Raw genomic sequence first — 25,090 nt, 5'->3', positions numbered from 1 at the left:
TGCAGCAGAGAGAGAGAGAGAATCCTTCCATGTAAAGTCTGACTGGAAGACTGCATGTGTTTTCCACACACCAAGAGGTCTGCTCTAAAACCTGGTCATTATCAAAAAATATACATTCAGTTTGAAGTAATTATGATAATAATTATGATCATTTGTGTAGCACTTTTCAAAACAAAGACACAAAGTGCTTCATAGCAACCGACAGAATAAAGGTCACTTTAGCATTTCAAATTCTGCTGCAAATTCACTTTATTCTAATGAATCTGCAATTAGAAGTGTTGCTCATGGGCAAAGTAAAGTTCATGGGTGAACTTTGACCTGCATTCGACAACATTCATAACAGACAATGAGAGACGGCTCTGCAGCGTCAATAACGCTTCAATGGAAGTATAAGAATTTACTTCAATACATTCTTTAAATAAATTCAGACCTCACAAATCACAGATTTTGCTCAGGTACGTCAATCAAAAAAGAAAAATTTAATGTTCAGAATTTAATGTTTTTTACAGAATCTGGTTGAAACAAAATGTTTATTTGGGGCGACATTTTAAATGAGACATGTAGAATACAATGTTTTTGATGAAATATCACAATTTTAAGCTTAGTTTTGGCTGCTTTTTCTGACAGGCGTCGGAAAGATGGTTGTGATAAATGTTGTGGATTGTTTTTGCTGACCTCTGTGGTTTTACTTACCCCCCTCGCCTTGCTGCGGTGATATGGAAGTGTACTCCACACTGCGTCAGCACACCGTGACATCATCCAACCACACCCAACTACACACATCCGGTCAAAGGTGCAACAGACTTGTAACTTTTAAAGCAGAGAGTGAAACAGATTTTCAGTCAACCACTCTTTAACTTTTAAAGGAGAAACACCAAACACCATCCTCACATTGTGTCCACAGTCCAACTGGGAGCCTCCCAGTGTAACTAGTTTTTGACCGACTCCCCACTGGGCGCAGCGTCATACCATGCACAGCTGGAGCTGGACTTCAAACTGAGTATGATTGTCAATGCTCAACTGCAGTACACTCACTTTAATTACATTTTGAGCCATCATAACTTCATATTTACTTTGTGAAATGTCTCCGCAAATAATGTAGGTATCAATATCCTTCTCCAATATTTAGATTTGCACAATTTCACATGATACCTCCTACATTTTATTATATCCAGTGTTGACTGGAATTATGACGAGCTATAAGTGAATAATAGATTCCTGTAATTCGAGTTTCCTCAAGTGACTGAATGTCAGAACGGCTCTCCGTAACACTCCCACGCGCTCCGTCAGCGCCGCGTGACAGAAAGCAAACCTGACACTTCAAACGCTCCGTAACTGTCCCGGTGTTGAACGCAGCCCCGCAGTGCCGCCACGTCGCTCCTTCCTCACCGATTTGTCTGTTTTCTCGTCTTCCACGCCCCGAGAGATCCTGTTTTACAAAGCGTTTAGTTAACATTAGTATGAGAACAAGACGGAAACGGGGGAGGGGAAGGGGAAGGAGGAGGGAGTGGAGAAACGACAAACAACAAGAGAAAACAATCTGTGCCAGTGTTGTATCTGCTTCATCTGTCTGAGTCAGTAAAGGGCCGCTCTGCTCGCCGCATAATGAGGAACGCCGCCTCGGGGCTAGGAAGCAGCGCTCGCTTCCTCTGCTTTCTTCTTCTCCGTTTCGTTTTTATTTGAGTGAGAATCACTCGCAGTGGAAGGATGAGGAGGTGTGAGACGAGGGAAGAGTTGGGAAGAACAAGTAGTAAAAGGAGAAAAAAAAGATGGTGGAGATATGACGGACAGAAGAGTTAAGAGACGGTTAGAAAAGTTAAGAGACGGTTAGAAAAGTTAAGAGACGGGTAGAAGAGTTAAGAGACGGGTAGAAGAGTTAAGAGACGGGTAGAAGAGTTAAGAGACGGGTAGAAGAGTTAAGAGACGGTTAGAAGAGTTAAGAGACGGTTAGAAGAGTTAAGAGACGGTTAGAAGAGTTAAGAGACGGTTAGAAGAGTTAAGAGACGGGTAGAAGAGTTAAGAGACGGGTAGAAGAGTTAAGAGACGGGCAGAAGAGTTAAGAGACGGGCAGAAGAGTTAAGAGACGGGTAGAAGAGTTAAGAAGAGTTAAGAGACGGATAGAAGAGTTAAGAAGAGTTAAGAGACGGATAGAAAAGTTGAGAGACGGGTAGAAGAGTTAAGAAGAGTTAAGAGACGGATAGAAGAGTTAAGAAGAGTTAAGAGACGGATAGAAGAGTAGAAGAGTTGAGAGACGGGTAGAAGAGTTGAGAGACGGGTAGAAGAGTTGAGAGACGGGTAGAAGAGTTGAGAGACGGGTAGAAGAGTTGAGAGACGGGTAGAAGAGTTGAGAGACGGATAGAAGAGTTGAGAGACGGGTAGAAGAGTTGAGAGACGGATAGAAGAGTTGAGAGACGGATAGAAGAGTTGAGAGACGGATAGAAGAGTTGAGAGACGGATAGAAGAGTTGAGAGATGGATAGAAGAGTTAAGAAGAGTTAAGAGACGGATAGAAGAGTTAAGAAGAGTTGAGAGACGGGTAGAAGAGTTGAGAGACGGGTAGAAGAGTTGAGAGACGGGTAGAAGAGTTGAGAGACGGGTAGAAGAGTTGAGAGACGGGTAGAAGAGTTGAGAGACGGGTAGAAGAGTTGAGAGACGGGTAGAAGAGTTGAGAGACGGGTAGAAGAGTTGAGAGATGGGTAGAAGCGTTAAGAGATGGATAGAAGAGTTAAGAGACGGATAGAAGAGTTAAGAAGAGTTAAGAGACGGATAGAAGAGTTAAGAAGCATTAAGAGACGGGTAGAAGAGTTGAGAGATGGGTAGAAGCGTTAAGAGATGGATAGAAGAGTTAAGAGACGGATAGAAGAGTTAAGAAGAGTTAAGAGACGGATAGAAGAGTTAAGAAGCATTAAGAGACGGGTAGAAGATTTGAGAGACAGGTAGAAGAGTTGAGAGACGGGTAGAAGAGTTAAGAGACGGATAGAAGAGTTAAGAAGAGTTAAGAGACGGATAGAAGAGTTAAGAAGCATTAAGAGACGGGTAGAAGAGTTGAGAGACGGATAGAAGAGTTGAGAGACGGATAGAAGAGTTGAGAGACGGATAGAAGAGTTGAGAGATGGGTAGAAGAGTTGAGAGACGGATAGAAGAGTTGAGAGATGGGTAGAAGAGTTAAGAAGAGTTAAGAGACGGATAGAAGAGTTAAGAAGCATTAAGAGACGGGTAGAAGAGTTGAGAGACGGGTAGAAGAGTTGAGAGACGGGTAGAAGAGTTGAGAGACGGGTAGAAGAGTTAAGAGACGGATAGAAGAGTTAAGAAGAGTTAAGAGACGGATAGAAGAGTTAAGAAGCATTAAGAGACGGGTAGAAGAGTTGAGAGACGGATAGAAGAGTTGAGAGACGGATAGAAGAGTTGAGAGACGGGTAGAAGCGTTAAGAGACGAATAGAAGCGTTAAGAGATGAATAGAAGCGTTGAGAGACGGGTAGAAGAGTTGAGAGACGGGTAGAAGAGTTAAGAGACTGGTAGAAGAGTTAAGAGACACATGGAAGCGTGAAAAGTAAAGTGAAGACATGTTAGAAAGTGAGGACAGTTTTGGAAGGCAATAACATTTTAACTTGTTTATTTGTAAACTTGTGTATGTATGTTGAGACCAAAGTGAAAACCGGATTCAAAGTCCATGAACGCACACATGGACAATAAAGCTGATTCTGATTTTAAGAAATGTGGACAGTTTGGAAAGTGAGGAGGTTTCTGGACGTGACAACATTTTGGGGCAGTGAGGACGTCATTGTATATGTGGAAATTGTGGAATTTTGTGGACAGTTTTGGAAAAGAGATGACGAAATATTCAATAAGTGTGGACATTCGGTAAGAAGAGGACTTTCCAGGAAATTTAAGGAACTTTTGGAGAGTCAGGACATTTTAGGAAAATTTTAACATTTTGAAATCTGTGGAGGACGTTTTCTCTGGTTTCTCACTTCTCCAAAGGTCTTTATAAGGATTACGACTTAGTTTGAGGGTTACGGTAAGTGAGGGAATTATGGGTAGAATATTAAAGGTATAAAAGCGTAAACATGTTTTGTGTTCAGCATCAGTGAATCAGTCTGAAGCTTCAGGAATAATCAAAGTGAAACAGGAAAAGATGGAAGTGTTTGTTTTCTTTCTCTTGTTTCCTTAATTTCATTCATAGTTTGCTGTCTCTGCTTTGATGGCAGGTCAAGTTACTGTGTGTGTGTACTTGTTTAGTGTTTATTTTGTGCGTTGCATTCTGGGTGTGTGTGTGTGTGTGTGTGTGTGTGTGCGCGTGCATGTTATCAGTGGGCGTTTGTGTTTCTCAGTCATTGTTTTCATGTGTTTGCTTTAGAGCGTGTCTTCGTGAGCGACTAGCATGTATGCAGTGTGTGTGTGTGTGTGTGTGTGTGTGTGTGTGTTTGTTAGTGTTGTCGCGGAAACGCCGCGGGCCTGACAGAGCTGTCAAACTGTCGTCGTCAGCGACCGGAGAATTCCAAACAATTTCACTGCTAATGTTGAGAAACATGTTGGCGATCCCCGCCGAGACCGAAAACCCCCGAATATATAAATAATAAACACACACACACACACCTCTACAAAACGGCTGACAGTAATGTGTGTGTTTGAGCAATCGGCCCCTGTTCCAGCAGCATAAATATTTGATGTGATCCTGTGTCGAGGAGGAGGTGAAAGTGGGAGGAGTGAGGCGGAAAAGGGGGAGGCAAAATAATGTGGGAAAAGAAGGAGGAAGGGTGAGGAAGAGGAGGTGAACAAAAGAATATGGACAATATGAGAGGATGTGGGAGGGGGGGAGGGGGCGAGAGGGAAGGGAGAATGAGGTGGAGGTGAAATGTGGACGAGAGGAGGAGGAGGAAGGATGAAACAGGAAGTAGAGAGGAAAGAAGTAAAAAGAGATTGACACGTGTAACTGGACTTTTGTAGGAAAACATACAAAAAATGATAAGACATCATAAGAACCGTTATACGAGGACACGCCTAACACTGACACTAAAGGAACCTAGATTTAGTTGATTTGGTCATTTTTCCTTTATTTGTGCTTCATGGGCTTATTAATACGTCGACTACGTCGTTTAATGGTTGTTTTTTGGTCTCTATTAATTGTTTATTTTTGTTTCCTGCTCTGTTGTGCTGTAGCCTGCAGACAAAGTGTATTCCCTCACAAGTCCAGCAACAGTACATTCTTATATGCTCATTATTAATTTGTCTGGTGGAATCACGAGCATTGACCAGAGTGTCCACAACCAGATCCAACGGGGGAGTTGCAGCCAGAACAATCCGACTTTTGAGTCAAACAGTGAAGAACTGACAACATTCGTTCTCTTGTATCTGGTTCGACCCCTTGTCCGTCGCGTCTCAGTACTTTTGACAGACGAGGTGAAGTTGCAGTTCAACGATTGCCGGAAAAGATGTTGTTTGTGCGAAGTGTCCGATGACGAAATCGTTCATAGCTCCTCCAAACCGCCGGCTGAAACGCCGCCACAGAGGTGTGCAAGAAGACGCAGTAACTGTTTCGAAGAAGGCTGATAGTGGTGCTCTCTTTAGACGGACTCTCCTGGAAGACTTTTATCGTGTTGCACTCACAAAGTGGCAGAAATAGTTGTTGAAAAGACTGAAAAGGAGAGCTCGAGAGCTCGGACAATCACTGCATGAAGTGGGAGTAAATGTCGGTTTTTGGAAAGTGGCCAGACACACAGCTGATGTCTGGAACTAAATTAAGTGAACCACAGGTGTAAAAGCAACGAGACACAAGAAGAAGTAAACGCTCGATTGATTTCGTGTTTTCAAAAGAGAGGTAGGAACCAAAACCGTCCCCCTAAACTGCAGGAATCCAGAAAGCTGCACTGAACCACGTCTCCACGTTTAGTTTCACAACCTTACGTTTGGTGCAAACCTGCAGAATCAGCATCACAGGAAGTTCTGTCCTCACGAGAGAAGCAATCGAGGAACAAGACGTAAATCAAATATTTTAGTTTGAGTTCCTCTCTCTGAGTGAGTCTGCCTCTCGCTCTCTCTCATTCCACTTTGCATTTTTAGCCGCATTCTTTATCAACATAACAAGACGCATATGTGTCTGCTGTCGAGGCAGGACAAAACAATATTACAATAATACAAGAAACAGCGGAAAGTAGAACATGGAGGAAACACAATGTGAATAAAAGAGACAAGAAAATTGAATTACACCAATAATTCAACTCAATAATCTCTCTCTCTCTCTCTCTCTCTCTCTCGCTCTCTCTCTCTCTCTCTCTCGCTCTCTCTCTCTCTCTCGCTCTCTCTCTCTCTCTCTCTCGCTCTCTCTCGCTCTCTCTCTCGCTCTCTCGCTCTCTCTCTGTGTCTTCAGTCTGCAGGAGTTTGAAGCCGAGTACCAGGAGCTCTGGGATTGGCTGATGGACATGGACGCCATGGTAACAGACAGTCACCAGCTGATGATGTCAGAGGAGCAGAGACATCACCTCTTCAAGGTAAGACGAGCTGTGTCGCGTGTCTGACGGAGGTCAGAAACGTTCCTCCTGATGACTGACGTGTGCTTTAACTCCACTGACGGGCTTTTAAATGACGTTCGTGTTCTGAGGTTTGTTCTTCTTCTTCTGAGTTGTTCTGAACTCACATGACCGATCAGCTGTTTCTGAAACATGGACGACACCAGCTGACATGAAAGAACTATGAAAGCTAATTCTCTCTCCATGTTCCTCTTGTAGATGGTTAGAAGTTTAACGGGGAAGCTTTTTTGTTTCTTAGGTTTTGCGTGTGTGAACATGACAGCTGTCACATCCCTGTCCGTCCTGGAGAGGGTTCCCTCCTCTGGTGCTCTCCGAGGTTTCTTCCTTTACTTTCTCCCCGTTAAAGGTTTTACTTTGGGGAGTTCCTGTTCCGATGTGAGGGTCCCGGGACAGAGGATGTCGTACGTTGTACAGATGTTAAAGCCCTCTGAGGCAAATTTGTGATTTACTTTCTACCAAATCTTCAGCCTGATATGCAGACTGATTTAAGATCGCTCCGGCCAATCAGTAGCCACTCTCAGCTAACCCAGATGCTGTGGTAGCGGTGGCTAAGCACAGTTTACGTTTTTCACTGTGATTGGAAAAAAACAAAAAACATGCATATTTAGTTTAGAGTTGTTCTTCAGTTTGTCTGCACAGCTGTGTCAATGTCGTGTACGCCGATCATCCGTTTGATGGATGCATTTAGGAGGCTAGCTCGCTACGTCTGCAGGAAGATGACGTCCTCACGCTTAATCCCGCATACAGAGCTCTGATTGGTTGATTGTTTCTCCCCCATGAATCAATGAGCACACGTCCCCAGACCTTTTCAGAGATGCAGGCTGCACGTCTGATGTCTGGCACCAGGCCGAGGCTTGTTTACTAGCATTTGAAATGCAGCCTGTTTTCAAGGTAAGCTAACCAAAACAAGCTCTCTGCTGAACACACTGCATGTTTTGCAGTATATTTATATTTTTGAGAAGCTAAAAGACGACCGGCAGCACGAGACACGCCCCGTCCGTCATTGTGTTTTATGTCGAGAAATGTCTTCTTTGAGTTCAACCTTTTAGATGCTGAAAATCACTGCTCGTCGGCTTCGCTGTGATGTCACAAATCTCCCATCAGCCACCTCTGCCTCCGACATGGCGGACCGTCTGTTAATCACAATGTGTAAATATGTAGAAACACAGAGCCAGCTGGAGGAAATGATGTCCTCCCACTTCTTATTCATCCATCAATTTGTCTGTCTCCCCCCCGTCCCTCCCCTCGCTGCTCCTTACACCTCACCCTCCCCCTTTTTTCAACCAATCTCACACACACACACACACACACACACACACACACTCTCTTCATCCTTACCAAGGAGAATGGGATTACAAGCCATAGCATCCCTCATAACCAGAGTAGTGTGTGTGTGTGTGTGTGTGTGTGTGTGTGTGTGTGTGTGTGTGTGTGTGTGTGTGTGTGTGTGTGTGTGTGTGTGTGTGTGTGTGTGTGTGTGTGTGTGTGTGTGTGTGTGTGTGTGTGTGTGTGTGTGTGTGTGTGTGTGTGTGTGTGTGTGTGTGTGTGTGTGTGTGTGTGTGTGGATAGTGTGTGTTCGTGTGTGGATAGTGTGTGTGTGTGTGTGTGTGTGTGTGTGTGTGTGTGTGTGTGTGTGTGTGTGTGTGTGCGCGTGTGTGGATAGTGTGTGTGTTCGTGTAATGACTTCACTGCAGCCAAATGAGTCAGAAAGGAGAACAGCATGTGTTACGATTAGAGATCTGAGTCATCCTCTTCTGTCCTTCACACACATGTAGACACACACACACACACACACACATATACACAGAAATCATAGATATTTGTTGCATTACAGCTCAGATACTCTAGAAAACTACATTTTCTAAAAAGCTTTTTATCAAACCAGATGAAGTAATCCAATGCAAAATGAACCCGTCTTGACAAATTGTCATCGATCAAGTTTTTCGGCTTCTTTAACTTTACATATATCCATATACCATCATTTTATGTTCATTTTATTCATGTCCAAAGTCTGGTGGTTGAATACAAATGGAGAGACATAGTTTTGATGGGCGGCGCGAATGAATTCACCTCATTCAAAAGATGTGTCTTTAATGTTGTCAGCGTTGAGATGCTCCTCCCGTCATCGCTGACGTCCTGACGTTGTTGAATCAGGTAAAAGAAGTGTGTCTTGCTAGACACAGTTAATATTCCTCCAGATGATGTCATGAACCAGACAAGAAGACGTTTAGTTTCCAGGATATCTGGACTTCAACAACAAGTACTAAGCAGGAACGGAGGTTATTTCTTCCACGGTTGATGGTGGAACTAAATGGCGTAATTGATAACGGCTTCTCTGGAGATAAGCCCCGCCCCCTCTCCAGCACATCTCGAGCGAATGACGCGAATAATCACAAATCTTCCCGCGAGTAACGCGACATTCGTGTTGCGTTTGGTGTGAATGCACCTTAAGCCGAACTATTTTAATAATGACGGAATTGCATCCCGAAAAAAAGTCCTTCCAAGCAACACGAAACAAACGGACAATTTGTCTCCGTTCACACAACGTTCATGACTATTTAACAGACTGCCGTGAGCAGGGGCGGACTGGCCATCGGGGATACCGGGGGAATCCCCGGTAGGCCGACGGGGTTTGGGCCGGTCTCTGACATCGCCGGCCCCGACTATATTATATGCTTCACAGAACACGTTCAATTTACTCTAATACCGAAAGTCAATAATCAGTGAAAACTGTATCAACAGTATAAACTGACATTCTACTACTCCTCGCGATCCGAGGACGCCATAGCACGGCTGGACACTACGGTGCTTTTAAAAACTTTTCTCCATAACCGCGGTCTGCGCCGTGCGCTCGTGCCGGGCGACGGTCGGGGCGGGGCCGCGGAGGTGCGAATGGCCGCCATAGACCGGCGAAATACAGGGGCGGCTCGACTGTCACGGCGTCCATGAATCGAGAAGGACTTCTTACTGGAACTGAAACGATGTACTGGGATTCAATTCTTTGTCAACAAAGAATTTGGTAAGTGACAAACTGCGTTTGTTTTTTTACATCTGCAGTAACGTTTTTATGAATAATATTTGATGGCTCGTGCTCTTGTGTGGTGGAATGCGTGGATCCGCTGCAGGTCTGCTGGATTGATGTGCTTTGTTGTCATATGAATATATGTGACTGGTTCTTATGACTTTGTGGCTGTCATTGTGTTAATTACGTTGATTTGACTATGCGAGTTACAAAGCGAGCTCAAACGTCTGGCACGACAGTGGGATAGGCTGAAGGCATCAGTATTTGAGGAGTACACAACCAAGACAACAGAAGCCGGCTGGAGGATGCTGAAGATGAGGCAGAAGATGAGGCAGAGATGGTTTACAAAAAGTGCGCATCTTGCAAGGACTGTCCAATCTGTTGATACCGAGTTCTGAAGCAGTACAACATCCTGACAGATGCATACCACATCATAGGCCTTGCATACAGGTTCCTGATTATCCTCTCTGTCACACAGGTAGCATGCGAGCGAAGCTTTTCGACGCTGAAATATATCAAAAACAGGCTCAGGAGCTCGCTCTCTCAACAGCACCTGGAGGCTTTTATGTTGATGGCTATTCAGACAGATGTTTTGCAGATGCTGGACAGTGAGAAAATCATAGACGGTGTTGCAGAAAAGAGTGAGCTGCTGCAAAAACCGTGCATTGAGTGGGCAGCGCGCCGTGTATTGAGTGGGCCGGTCTGACAGTAACTCCCGGGCCACTTTTTCCCCCCAGTCCGCCCCTGGCCGTGAGACTGTGTTGTTGTGTAAAATACACTCAGTAACCCCTGAAACACACAGAAGTAAAGTAATGAAACGACTGCCAAGCTGTTCACTCTGCTGACATCTCACTCTCTCTTTACCCAGAAGGCACTGCTGCAAACCAACACGTAACTTTGTGTTGTTTTACGTTCTTTCTCTCTCTTCGTCCAAACTTTTTTTTTTCTTTCTGTGTGTGAAGACATGATTTATTTAGTGGCCCGATGAGACTCACCTGGTCTGCGAATTATTGATAAGTGTAAAGATGAACCTAATTTCTCCATAGGAGTCACACTTAAATATTCATCTCCGTATGAATATTCATGGCAGCGATGATGCGCGCATGAATTTTAGATGACTCTGGAATCGCTGGCCATTCTTCTTCTTCTCTCTCGTTCTTTTTTTTTTTTTTTTTTTTTTTTTTTTTTTTTTTTTTGATGTGTCAACTCTCCTGTTGAAATATTGATGTGGAGCTCGACAGCGTCTCCTCGCCCGGTGCAAGGTCACTCTCATACTGTTTCTGTCCTCCAACAGAGACACACACACGCGCTGTGTACTATAAGCTGCTCATGAGTGGCTGTTCATATATATGTATATATCACTTTTAAGATTTTAGTTATTACTATTACTTTATCAAAGTGTCCTTTACTCAAGCAAAAGACGCGTCATTACACTCCAGTGTCAGTAAGAGATCTGCAGTCAGTATCAGAACCAGTACCCCTCTAACCTCATGGCACATTTTCTCATATTTATTAGTTTGTCTTTTATTAACATTTAGTGTTTCCAACCAAACATCTTGAAAATGTAGGCGTGTTGTACACAGGCGGGAACCTCCGGTTCTGAGACGTGAAGTCAAAGCTTCGTGTGTTAAAGCTGCATTCTCTTTAGTGTCCACCAGGGGGCGACTCCTCCGGTCTATGAGAAAGTATGAGAAAATGACTCTACTTCTCTACTTGATTTATTACCTCAGTAAACATTGTAAACATGAGTTTATGGTCTCAATCTCTAGTTTCAAGTCATGATTTAGGGCGGGGCTTACTGTGATTGACAGGTCTCTACCAGAGACAGTGATCAAGCAGAAACATCACATGGGTTTAAGTTGGTTCCTCCTCCGCTGCTCAACGCGAGTTGACGGTAAATCACCAGATTCACTCCCGTTTCGTCTCAATATCTTTGCCTGTTTTCTGCGCTTTGTCCGCCATTTTCGTAGTTTCCTCCTGAAAGCGCCTTCACGATCTGACTCCTTTCAGTGTTCTTCACCTCTCCTGGTCTTCTTCAGTGTAACAACACACAATCAATACAATCATGAATTAACACTTCTGTTTTCTGAGTGATTCATCTAAACTCTGCAGCTTTTTAAGTGATTTATCACAGACCACATCATTAAACAACATCTGTGTTTTTAAGTGTCATGTGTAGTCATGTGAACGCGGGCAGAACAGATGCATGCTGGGAGATTTCACCACGAACTGTCTGCGTGAATGTGTGTGTGTGTGTGTGTTTTGCAAAGAAAAAGGCTTGAAACTCTTTTTATTTTTTCTAATGTGACCGTTAAAGAACCTCGCTGTGCTCCGCTGAGATGCTGGAAGGGCTCGACCCTGTAACCAGGCAACGCCAAGGCCCGACAAAAGTTGTTCTTTTCGGAGGTGTGTGTGTGTGTGTGTGTTTGTGTGTGTGTTTGTGTGAGTGTTTGTGACATGCAACCGAGAAAGAGCAAGTGTGTACGTGTGCATCTTTGCCTGTTTCTGTTTGTTTGTGAGTGTGTGTGTGTGTGTGTGTGTGTGTGTGTGTGTGTGTGTGTCCTCCGGAAAAAGGAAAGCTGGGCTGACAGTTGTTTGTGCTTGGCAGGCCGAGGCTCTACTGTTTATTGTGATGTTAGATGGGGCCACTTATCAACCTTGGAGAGGAGGAGTGTGTGTTTTGATACAGGTGTGTGTGTGTGTGTGTGTGTGTGTGTGTGTGTGTGTGTGTGTGTGTCCACAACACGGAGCAGTGATTTCAAAACTTTGCCTCCAGTTTGTGGTCAACGGTGTTTTATTGATTTAGAAAAGGGACAAAACTCTTCTTCTGTCTCGACTTCTTCATCTGCTGCCAAGTGGAACAAAACTTGTTTCTCATATGAAAACACAAACTTCTCTTCTTCTCTGTTCTCCACCGACGACAAAAACTCTTCCTCATGAACTCAAAGTAGCTTCATCGTCCGATCGTGTGGACAAACCAGGTACATTACTCAGAGAAACCTGCACTGATTTTGGTTCTTTTAAAGTTCTAATCCTGATGTGAGCTACGACATTTAAAACAAAATGATTTCAGACACAGGAGTAAAGATGTGTTTTAGCACTGAATGTCAAGTTTGTGTCTTTGTATGCAGTGCTTGTGTAAAACGTTCATGACGCCATCTTGGAAATGAGATTTAAAATCTCATTGGGATTATTCTGCATAAATGAAGGGGACGTAGATTTAAAGATTTAATCAAAATACATGTAAGATTAATAATGATTTTAAATGATTCTTCACCAAACAACGAGCAGGAAGTTTATCTCACTGATCAAACAGCAAACAATCACTTCTGCAGGATGCTGGGTTTTTATGGCTTTTATTCCAACATATGTACGCAGGTAAAATATGTGACGGTCTTTATGTTCATGCATCAGGCTGTGGAAGTTTGCATCATGATCTGTGAGTATTGCTTTTTGAAAAACGTGATCTTCAGAACAGTGACTGAACTTTAAGACATCTGAACCTCTGCAGCTTCAATGACCTTCATACAGCTACGACCTGTGACCTGTGCTGAATGTGTGTTTGTTTGTTTTCTTCTGTTTTATGTGAGGAAACACAGTGATGACCATCCTCGTACTCATAATGTTTATTCACATTGTTATTTACATCACTGTACGTGTGACTGTTTTTATGTGTGTGCGTGCGCTCGCTTCATTCTCACTTCCTTCAGTGTGTGTTTCATGTGCTTCCTTGATTGTTGTATCCAGATGGTGTTGTGTGTGTTTGTGTGTGTGCGTGCGTGCGTGCGTGTGTGTGTGTGTGTGTGTGTGTGTGTGTGGAGTCCACAGGGAGACGAAACAAGCATCAAACCTTGTAGCTGCTGTCAACCAATCACACATCAAGGCCCCTGTAGTTCAGCCAATTGATGATCAAGGCTCTGGCCCTGAGTCCCACAGGAGGCGGAGCCAACGCTCACGCCTCAGAAGTGTTGTGTGTGTGTGTGTGTGTGTGTGTGTGTGTGTGTGTGTGTGTGTGTGTGTGTGTGTGTGTGTGTGTGTGTGTGTGTGTGTGTGTGTGTGTGTGTGTGTGTGTGTGTGTGTGTGTGTGTGTGTGTGTGTGTGTGTGTGGTATTTCACTGACATGGTAATATTTTCATTGAGACAGAGATAAATGAACACACACACACACACACACAGCTAATAAAGATACAACATTAAAACACGGACATAATGTGAACACACACACACACACACTTGATCTGTCTTTATCGTGTAGAAACACATTCGGTATCAGTGAAAGTTTAAATTATAAATGAAAAACAGCCGGAGGAAGAACTGCAGAAGAAAACAGTCGCGATGTTTCGATTCAGAATCAGCTGATATTATTTAATTGATTTTTATTAATTATTGTTAATCCAGCTGAAAAATCTGAATGTTAGTGTTTCCACACAAAAGCGTCTTTCTCTGAGCGACAGCAGACGTTTACCCGAAATACATTTACCCGAAATACACACACACACACACACACATACCTCCTCATTTCACACCCTGGTCACATGATCACCTGAGAGGAGGAAGAGAAGGAGGTGAGATGTGGATCAGTGGAGGGACGGATACATAACGCACCAAAAGAATCACTCAAGGTTTCATTTGAAAACATTTCATTGCATTAAGTCATCACAGATGACTTTCTCTCCCTGTGGCTGCTTCCAGTGGAGTCCAACTAATTACTGTGTTTGTGTGTGTGTGTGTGTGTGTGTCCCTGCCGCTAAATTCTCATTTCAAATAGCCCATGGTGCTCTGATGGAACGCTGGGCTGCACACGCACACACACACACCTGCTCATTAACTGGCTTTCCAAAACCAATCAGTGTGGTTGCGACAGAGGAGCTCTGTCTGAAGCCACACACACACACACACACACACACACACACACAGAGAGTGTGTTCTCACTGGTTGTCTGGTAATCTCTGGTCTGAACCAGAAGGAGAGACCCTGAAGTGATGAACACTTAAACACACAGAGAGAAAACAATACGAATACAACATTATTCATACAGACGAACAGAGTTTCTCATCAGAACGCTGGTTCTAGTGTGAATCATCGGAGTTGCATGTTGCACTTTTGCTGAATGAGTTTCCTCCTGAATAGAGTCTGTGTCCTCTCAACAAAGACCTCACCAGAGCGTCTGAGGAGCCAACGCTAACTGCACCAACATGAACGAATCAGACCCCTCATTCGATGCTAACGGTAGCTAACGTTAGCTGTTGCTAACGTTGCTAGCCCTGTTCCTTGACTAACACGTAACGTTAGCAAGTGATACCGGCTACTTTGACGTATATATTTGCTCTTTGTGCTTGTTGGGGTCGTCTGCGCGGTGTTTGTTGTCCATCATTGGTTGTTCAGAAGGTGAGTAGCATTTTAAGTCACATTGTAACAAAACACCAATCGTCAGAAAGGAGAGAGAAGTATAGAAAATATGAGCGAATGGAGAAATAATGAAGAAGAAAATAATTATAAATTAGATTAAAAGCAGGAAATAATTAGTTTTACCTGTTAAAACCTGCAGAGAATTAGGTGTGTGAATGCACCTTTAAGCCCCGACACCCCCACAAAGAGAAGTGGGGGGGGGGGGGGGGGAGTAGGCAGAGAGAGGGAATCTTTAATTAGAGACAGATGACTTTGCCACGCCTCAAAAGGCTGGAATTACACTGTAGACTATGAGGCGAGGCTAATTTCACATGTAATTGTTGCTGCAATCCTCGCTGTGCTGCTAACGCTCCCTCCATCCAGAGAGAGGGGGAGGAAGAGGGAGAGAGAGAGGGGAGAAGAGAGGAAGAGAAGAGGAAGAGAGAGGAGAAGGACAGAGAAAGAGGAGGAAGAAATAAGTAAAGAAATGTGTTGCTGCAAACATCTGTGTGCTGACAACACTTCCAGCCTTTTTACTGTAAAACCAGGAAAGAAGGAAGAAACAAGGGCATGAAGGAATGCAGAGAAGAAAGGATGGAAAGACAGGTTAAAGGTTATTGACAGAAAAAGTAAAGGAAGTACCGGTAATGATTTAAGAATGCAAGGAAAGAGGAAAAGAAAAAGTAAGTGAAAGAAGGATAAGAAGGAATGATTTAAGGGACGAGAGATTGAAGGAATGTAGAATTGGAAGGAATGAAAGCGGAAACTAGAGGCGGGAGATAAGGGAAGAGGGAACAAGAGGAGAGGAAGAATGGAGGAAAATTAAAAGAAAATGTGTTGTTGTCGTCATTAAATTATCATTTGTCCAAAATCCCTTTTCAAATCTTTCATTAACCATTCAGGAAAAAACAAAGGAAGGAAGGAAGGAGATAATAATAGGATGAGTCACTAAAAAGATCAAATGTGTTTCTACAATTCAAGATGGAGGAATGTGAGACCTCAGTACGATCAGAGTGAGACAGGAATGAAGAGACTTTAACCATTAAAAGAAACAAAAATCTCTCCTTATCCTCCAAAAGAAAGTCCTGCAGATCAGGACAATCTCTCTCACACGCATACGCACGCACACGCACGCACACACACACCCCCCTACAAACACATGCCTACACACACACACACTTTTCCGTCTTCTTGTGATATTCCCTCTTCTTCTCTCCAGAGACCAGCAGTTCTGCTGCTGCTGCCTCGCTGTGTGTACAGTGTGTTTACAGTGTGTGTGTGTGTGTGTGTGTGTGTGTAGTGTAGTGTGTGTGTGTACAGTGTGTGTGTGTGTCTGGCAGGATGTGTTGAGTCGAGCTCTTCCTGGGTCAGACGTCCTGATGTTGCGTTTTGTCGTTTGTCGCAGCTTGTTATACGAGCAGAGAGCTGAAGTCCTCTGGGACTCTGTGTGTGTGTGTGTGTGTGTGTTTGTATATTTTCATATTCTCAGTCGGTTTTTGTGTGATTTCTAGTGTGTGTTTGTGTGCAGGCTTATACAGTTTAAACATCTTCTGCTTCACATTTAAAGTATTGCACACCTCTCTGCCACAAATATTTCATTTTATATTTTATATTTGTTATATTTTATCCCTTTATTTTAACTTCTGCACTCTTTTCCATCTCAGATTCTCATGTTTGCGTCCATGTTTTTTCTTTTGAAACATATTAGATATCTTATATTTAAATATTAGATCTAGAGATCCAGCGTTCTCACTGCACGTGACCATGAATAAGCTGAAACTATTGAGCTTAAGTAAGTGCTGAAAGTGCCACTAAAGAGACGTCTGTCATGTTTATGAGCATGCACAGTAAAAGAGCAGGTGAAACATAATAAAAGTGAGATTTACTCGAACAACAAAGTTCGTAGAAACGTGAGTTTAACCTTTGACCTGCAGAAATCTCTCAGACATGCTTCCAAACTTTGTGGATTTGTGGCATTTATTTTTGTTAACAGTCAGGATGCGTCTGTTTACTGAAGCCTGGTAAGAAGAAAAGCAAAGAAGCGTTACTTTAAATCTCTCAGCTGAGCAACACAACAGAGCAGCAACATTTTATTCCTCCTGATGTTTAAAGTCTCTCAGAGACGGACGGGTTCTTAGTTCTTCACAGAAATGATGTCGTCAGAAGTCTTTAAAAGTCACTATTACTTATCGTTTTTGTTGAATAAATGCAGTCTAGCTCTTACGACATGAAAGCACACTTGCACAGTTTCAGAAGTGTCGTCTCAGCATATCTTCATATATCGGTTTGTATGATATCCTACGAAGAAAGTTGCTCATTCTTTTGTGCGATTTCTTTCGTGCGTCCAGCAACACGTGTTGATTTCGTCACATGAATACAGTCTTTTCAAAATAGACTTCCATCTCCACAGGAAACTACTTAGTTAGGTTCAGACGACTAAACTACTTAGTTAGGTTGAGACAACAAAACTACTCAGTTAGGTTCAGACAACAAAATTACTTAGTTAGGTTTAGACAACTAAACTACTCAGTTAGGTTGAGACAACAAAACTACTCAGTTAGGTTGAGACAACAAAACTACTTCGTTAGGTTTAGACGACTAGACTACTTAGTTAGGTTGAGACAACACAACTACTCAGTTAGGTTCAGACAACAAAATTACTTAGTTAGGTTCAGAAAACAAAATTACTTAGTTAGGTTCAGAAAACAAAATTACTTAGTTAGGTTTAGACAACTAAACTACTCAGTTAGGTTTAGATGACTAAACTACTCAGTTAGGTTGAGACAGCAAAACTACTTAGTTAGGTTGAGACAGCACAACTACTTAGGTTGAGACAACAAAACGACTTAGTTAGGTTGAGACAACTAAACTACTTAGTTAGGTTTAGACAACTGAACTACTTAGTTAGGTTTAGAAAAAGGTTGTTGTTTGGGTTTTAGTAACTACAGAAGTGCCATTACTGAAGTACATAACATACGTCTTTTGCAGTCTTTAAAAATGTCCTCATTCATTTCGCACATTAAGCTACGAATGCAAATGAGATCAACCGGTTTCTCTTCAGCCGACATTCAAAGTAATCAATGCTCCGTTACTCTTCCTAAAATCTACAACTCACCTTAAAACCACTGATTGAGACGAGACAGAAAATTACTTCTTGTGTCCTTCAGGACCTACGCCTCGCTCAGAAAGACATCTTTACCGTAATAACACTATTTAAGAGCAACAAAATATGATGCAGGCTGATTTTACCATGGTTTTGTACAATTTCTGTGTTTTTTTCTCATATATTTATGAGTTTGTATTCTCAGAGAATATTTAAGTTTTTTTAATATATTATTTATCATTTATTTATTTTTATTTACATTGGCCTGAATACGCCGTCGTGACATACAGAGGATAGCGTTTGTTTCGTTCCTTCTTCTTTTTCACCTTGTTGTGTCTTTTGTGTCCATTTTATTCTTTAGCAGATTACTTTTATATGTTCTAGTTTAAGGTAACACATCCTCATGTGTTGTCATGAGACGTGTTTATGTTTGCTTGTTGGCGTGTGTGTACATTCGCGTGTGTCGATGCAGTAAGTATGCTTTTTTTCCTCTAAAAGTGCACACCCATGTTTTCAAAGTTGTGTGTGTTATATCTCTAGTATCTTTGAGTGTGTGTGTTGATGTGTACATCTTCATACCATGGTGTGTTCACTTTCTCACCTGTGTGTGTCTGTGTGTGTGTTTGTCTTCATTTTCACGTGTGTCTCTGCACTTTTTCTTAGGTTTCTTAGTGTGTGTTTTCGCACTTTTAAGACCTCAGTGTGTCTGTGTGTGTGTGTGTGTGTGTGTGTGGATTATGTGTCCTGTGGGAGGCTGTTTCCTGTGCGTTTGTTCTGTCAGTCTTGATAAAGTCGGGGATATATCTGCTTTAGAACAAAGAGACACGACTCAGCAGCATCTCGCCAACTTTCTCCCTCCCCCTCTCTTGTCTGTCTGTCTCTCTGTCTGTCTGTCTTTCTGTCTCTCTCTCTCTCTCTCTCTCTCTCTCTCTCTCTCTCTCTCTCTCTCTCTCTCTCTCTCTCTCTCTCTCTCTCTCTTGAGACTCCAAGCTTCCCAGGAACATCGTCTGAGTGAAAACTGACACACGCACACATCCACACACACGGACAGGAATGAGCAGGAATCTCTCAGAAATAAAAGTGGAGTTTGACGACGAGCTTGGAGCCAATGTCAGACCAAGGTTGTCTGTCCAAGGACCAAGGTTTCTCCTTTTGAAGGGACTCGACATGTTTTTTATCGTCAGCTTTCCATATTTCCATGACCTCAAACAAACCCTCAATTTAAACATAACTTTACTTCTTAATGTCAATACACAGGATACCTTTATTGTGAAAGAGTCTATACTTGCTATTAAGGCAAAACTATTTTTTTATACCTTTGTTGCTTGATATTTACTTTTAAGAGTCGCTGAACCTTAAAGCTTATTATGATGATTAGATTCTACATTTAGATTTAATTTACTTCACTGTTTGGTTTCAGTTTCAATGTAAAAGAAGAATCGTCATGAAATGTTTTGCTATTTTTTTTTGACAGGAATATTTTTTGTTAAAGCGATTTCTGCTGTAATTCTCATTTCAGCCACAAGAGACTTAAGTTCACGACCATCCTATTTTCTAAACGGGACTAAAAGCGTTCCTGTTTGACTATAAAACATTTTTACATCCTTGAAAAGGTATAACATACAGATCATTTTCCCCTTTTCACTTTTTCACAGGAGAGAAAATTATTTGGATCAAACTTAGTAAATCTATAAACCCGAATTGTTCCCACTTGCCTCTCAGAGATTCCGTAGTTACATTATAATAATAGAAAAATAAATAGACATCTGTAGTTTAACGTGCAGACAGACAGGAAACACTTTACTGTACGCACGACACATTCAAACTTAAAATAAATAATGATTAATAATCACTTACAGGAGAAATAAACTTGTTCTGAAGGTTTATTGATCATTTTTGTCACGTTGTCTTAAAATATTTAAAGACTTGTAGATCAAAGAGAAACACTGCAGTTGTTCTTTCACCTGATTTCATTTCCTGTGACGGTTTGTTTAAGTGTGTGTGTGTGTGAGACTAATGTTTAATGTCGTCTCAAGGGGAGAGCTTCCTTTTAAACCTGTGTGCGTGTGCGTGTGCGTGTGCGTGTGTGTGTGTGTGTGTGTGTGTGTGTGTGTGTGTGTGTGTGTGTGAGTGAGAGACTCATGACAACACACACAATATTACAGTTGCACAGTGAGTGGGAGCTCTGATACACAATTAATGCGTGTGTGACATTGTGTGTGTGTTTGTGTGTGTTCTCCATTCATCACCCTGCTCTCCGTTTGACCTTGGCACCTTCTTCATTAGAATAAAGATTGTCTGTCGTTTAGGCGACATGGTCGGTCTGCTGGACACACACACACACACACACACTCTCATGCCGAGAGCCATGCTATTACATTTCTGTCAGTGTAGTGAGGAGGAGGAGGAGGAGGAGGAGGAGGAGGAGATAATCAGCATTGAAATGAGTGGTGATGATGACAGGACTCTGGATCTCTGCTGTCAGACCCAATAGAAATGCTGAATCATCAAAACATCCTGTTTCATTTACAAGTTCAACCAACGATTGTTCTCCATAAATAATTCTTATTTTATGCAGGAATTCGTGGAAAGTAGGGATGGGTATTGTGATGGTGCGGTCACACCAAACAGATCATTTGTGGTTATTCGCGTCATTCGCGCTAGACGTGCCGGAGAGGGGGCGTGGCTTATCTCCATAGAAGCCGTTATCAACTACGCCATTTAGTTCCACCATCAACCGTGGAAGAAATAAGTACTTGTTGTTGAAGTCCCAGATATCCCTGGAAACTAAACGTCTTCTTGTCTGCTTCATCAAGACACACGTCGGCTGGTTTACTACAGCGGTTTGAACACAAAATAAACTGATTTAACTGTAATAAACGGACAAAAAGTGGCCAAAATAACTACATAATGATGCCGTGTTTTGTTAGTTCTCTCCACAAGATAAGCAAATCACTTTTAAAATACTTGTTTTCTCAATGGAGCTAGGATTAATCGGTGCTATGCTAAGCTAACATTGTAGCAGCTCCATGCACTGCTACAACACTCAACATAACGTCATCTAGGCGTAAATACAGCGTCTTTTTCATTGTTTGTACCAAATGGTTATACAAATACATTCATACACATAGTTTCGTCCCGTAACTTTCATCTTAACTTTAAGGGGGAATTCTTGAATAACGTCATGATTCTGAGAATGTTCTTATAGAAACTCTTTGCACGAGGAAGCTTCATGAATTCTGTCCCCGGTTCGGGTAAATTCAGACGGCCTCATCTGACCTTCTATTTGTCTCATTTACTCCATTCACACACACAGCGACGGAAGCCAACAACAGAGGCAGTGTTGTTGACCAACACCTGCCCACTCAGTAAGACCTCTATGTTGAAAACGTTACGACCAAATCAACATGTTTACAGGTTTAAACATGTTGTTTGTCTCTGTAGATATTATCTCCATCATGAGGACGGTATATAACTCACCTGTTAAAGAGGCTAACGGCTAATAATTAAGGGCGTGGCCTCTTTGAGCGTCTCAGGGTCACTGTCTCTCTCCCTCTTTTTTCTCTCGCTCTGTCTGTCTGTCTCTCTGTCTCTCTGTCTCTCTCTCTCTCTCTCTCTCTCTCTCTCTCTCTCTCTCTCTCAGTATAAAGCAGCTCTTTGTTCAGATGTTCAATAGTGAGATCCATCCAGCTTCCTACGGGGTCATCATCACACACAAACACGTTTTTACTTCTATACTCATGAGGACATACTTCATTCACTGGCCTCTGACCAGTTGAGATAAGCATTAGTTTAACTTTAGTATTCGTTAAACTAAAACTAATCCATACAGTGTAACTCCGTGTAACTCCGTGTTAACCCCCATGCAGCCCTTTAAGGACCAACAGTGAACATAGTTGGTTATGAATCGGCATTCATGAAGCTACAATAGTTGAAATTAGCTCAGACTGTTGATTAGCATAAACTCATGGTCTGCCAGATCGTTGAATGACAAAAGCACAGGAAGAATGGGACAGAGTGGTGCGTCCCTCTACTCGCAAACAATCTGTGGCGGTCAGATATTTGCTGATAAAGATTCTTTGGTCTGAGCGTAACGGATTTCAGGAAAACAATCCTCGTTTTGAGAGTATTTCTGGAATTCCTCTCCGCTTTCTTCTTCTTCTGCTCGTATTGTTGTGTCTGGCGCTGTCTTTGCCAGGAGAGAATTCCCAGGGTTCTTAGGGGGTCAGAGGTCGCCTGGCATCATCCCACAGCCTGTGTGAGTCAACCTCCTCTCTGCCAACACTCACACACTCACTTCATCTCTCACTTGTTTTCATGTCCAACTGTACTGAACGTTGTTTCCGCTGCTCATTGGAGTAGTTCAAAAGAAAACGACGATTGTTGTCTGTTGTTATGGTGACAACAAACATCTGTGTGTCTGTAAAGAGTGTAGCATTAAAGCATGGTGGGATTAGCAAGCTAGCTTTAAAGCCGCCGCTTAGTTAGGTAGCTGGCTTGCTCAGCCATTATAGAGTGATGATAAATGACACCAAAAGTATAAATAAAAAAGCACCAGTAATGTCGGGGCTTATCAATACTACGATCTTCAATCATTTAGCACCGGGGTCCGTTTAATCCCGGGTTTCTAAACGCATCACCACCTTCAGATAAGGTAAAACACTGAAGTCTGTCTCTAGAGCCGGTGTTCAGTTTGTCCCTTCTGGGCTGCTGTAGAAACATGGCGGTGCAAGATGGCGGACTCCCTATGAAGCCATACATGTCTTTTTCTAAGCTAGTGAAAACACTATGATTCTTAGTTACGGGTGAATATTATATTAAATAGCTGCATAAACCTCTCTTAAATGTTACATGTCCTGACAGTACAGTTTGTCCTGAGGGGGGCGCTAGAGATAATAATATCATAAAAGTAGACGTTTACATGTATTAGACCTGCAGCTTTCTTCTTTTTTTTTTTACTACGTCATAAACGTTTATGTGACCCAAACGTAAAATAACCACACTTTCAACCAGTTTTAATCGTATGAATAAAGCACATATTACGATCAGGAAATCCAGAAACAGCCGAGGGATTTGTTTCTCCTTTTTGCTTCTTTATGGACAGTTATTGGTTTGTGAGTTCATTCAACATGTCTGTGATGTGTCTCTCTGTTTCCTTCTCATGTCGGTCTCTCTCTCAACAGACTGGTAGAAAATGTCACCCACCTCTTTGCTTTGTACTAATGACCTCCCAGCGACACACACACACACACACACACGTGACAGGCTGCGAGGCTGAATGGTGAGCCGTCTTTACCGGCCAGTCAAATGGCTCATTCATCTGGTTTCCATGGTGACAATTAAAACATGTTGCCGGGTCTTTTGTTGCGTCGCCTCGTTTGAAAAGAGAGAAAGTCTCCTTTTTTTTAAACCATCTTTTTGTCCAAACAGCAGGGTTGTTTTTATCAGAAACTCTCAGCAACACACAGAAGGCCGAGTTTAGATTGAGTTTGATTTAAATTAAAGGTTCAGTTCAGTTTTACAACCGTCAAGAAGGTTGAGAAGAAGAAGTAATTAGAATCTTCACAATTTTAAGGGTTTACAGAGAGATATGTGTGTGTATTAATAAGGGCTAAATTAAAGAAAGTGTGTGTTAAACATAAGTTATTCCTAAAGAGTCAACATTTGTTAAAAATCACCTTAAATTGAACACACACACACACACACACACACACACACACACACACACACACACACCACACAGGTTGAAGTGTCTGGCAGTATAAATGGGGTGTCAGAGAGCCACTTCCTGCTCTTTCAGAGCCGGTGGGACATCCATCTCTACCGGAGACACACACACACAAATGTAAGCAAGCATACAGTGGTTTTTTTCCCCTCTTTGTGTACCTCCTGCACACACACACACATACACAACACGCACACACCTGCTCACCACACACACACTTTGTTTGGAAGAAAACAGCAGAGACGGAGGATGTGGAGGAGGAGTTAGTGGTTTGTGGTACTCATCTGTACACTAGAAGTATTATTACAGATATCTAATACTATTGGTACTGTGGAGCGAGCTTATAAAAACATTCACAACTTCACGTTGGGTTAATACAATTTAACAGTTAACTTGATGCTATAAAATTAAGATTCATGTTATTTACAGCCCAGTATCTTTAGGAACTCTAATATTTGATAACTACATGGTTTATAGTCATTGCCAATCATTGTCGTCGCCATCTTGGATTACGGCCGTCACCATGTTGTTTTTTTTGCAACCAGTGAACAGGAAGTGACCATATCTGGACTGAGCCCCGCCCTAAAGCATCCCTGCTTTATGGTCTGTGTGACTCTAAATTGGACCATAATGTACTAAATGAACATCATGCTGTATTGAAGAAGACTTGAAACTAGAGATTGAGACATAAACTCATGTTTACAATGTTTACTGAGGTAATAAATCAAGAGAGAACGAGAGTCATTTTCTCATAGACTTCTATACAACCAGAGGAGTCGCCCCCTGGTGGACACTAGAGAGAATGCAGCTTTAACACATGAAGCATTACCTTCACTATCAAAACTGGAGGTTGCCGCTTGGTGCCAATATAGGATGTTTAGATGTTTATTCTTTTACCCTAAACTTTCCTTAAACTACATATACCTTAACCGTAGTATATGTCCTTAAGCAACAATCTTTTCTTCACATTGTAATCATCCGGTAATTGCTGTGGAGAGTCATCGCTACAGGAAAAGGAATCAACCTTAATAAAGAAAGAAGAGGGAAGTAAGCATGAGGAAGAGGAAGAGGTAGACAACCTAAAGAGGAGAAAAAGAATGGAAGGAGAGAGAGTTCCAGAAGAGAAACAGAAAACGAAGAGATGACGGAGGAGAAGAGAACAGATGAGGAGGAGGAGCAGAAAGGAGGATGAAGATGCGTCCTTATCGCCTCCCCCGAACTTTAGCTGCCGCGACGACAAAATCGTTCCGTTACGCAGCCTCCAACAAACTTCTCTCATTTGGCGGATAAGATGAATCTGTGAGAAGAGAGAAGAAGAAAAAAAA

The 25,090-nt window shown here is 42.4% G+C and overlaps 1 protein-coding gene across 1 annotated transcript in view; it reads left to right on the top strand.

The window, feature by feature from the left end:
- akap6 (A kinase (PRKA) anchor protein 6) overlaps positions 1-25,090 on the top strand; it is a gene marked incomplete at its 5' end in the record, with an annotated part of 160,286 nt that overhangs the window by 89,916 nt on the left and 45,280 nt on the right. Inside the window, one exon of the mRNA XM_079286827.1 lies at positions 6,368-6,488. Within this exon, the coding sequence (XP_079142953.1) occupies positions 6,368-6,488 (121 nt within the window). The remainder of the gene's footprint in view (positions 1-6,367; positions 6,489-25,090) is intronic.

Source organism: Melanostigma gelatinosum (assembly GCF_949748355.1).
Source record: "Melanostigma gelatinosum genome assembly, chromosome: 16".
NCBI lineage: Eukaryota > Metazoa > Chordata > Actinopteri > Perciformes > Zoarcidae > Melanostigma > Melanostigma gelatinosum.
The sequence above is the reverse complement of the archived record's forward strand: the minus strand, read 5'-3'. Positions and strand labels throughout refer to the sequence as shown.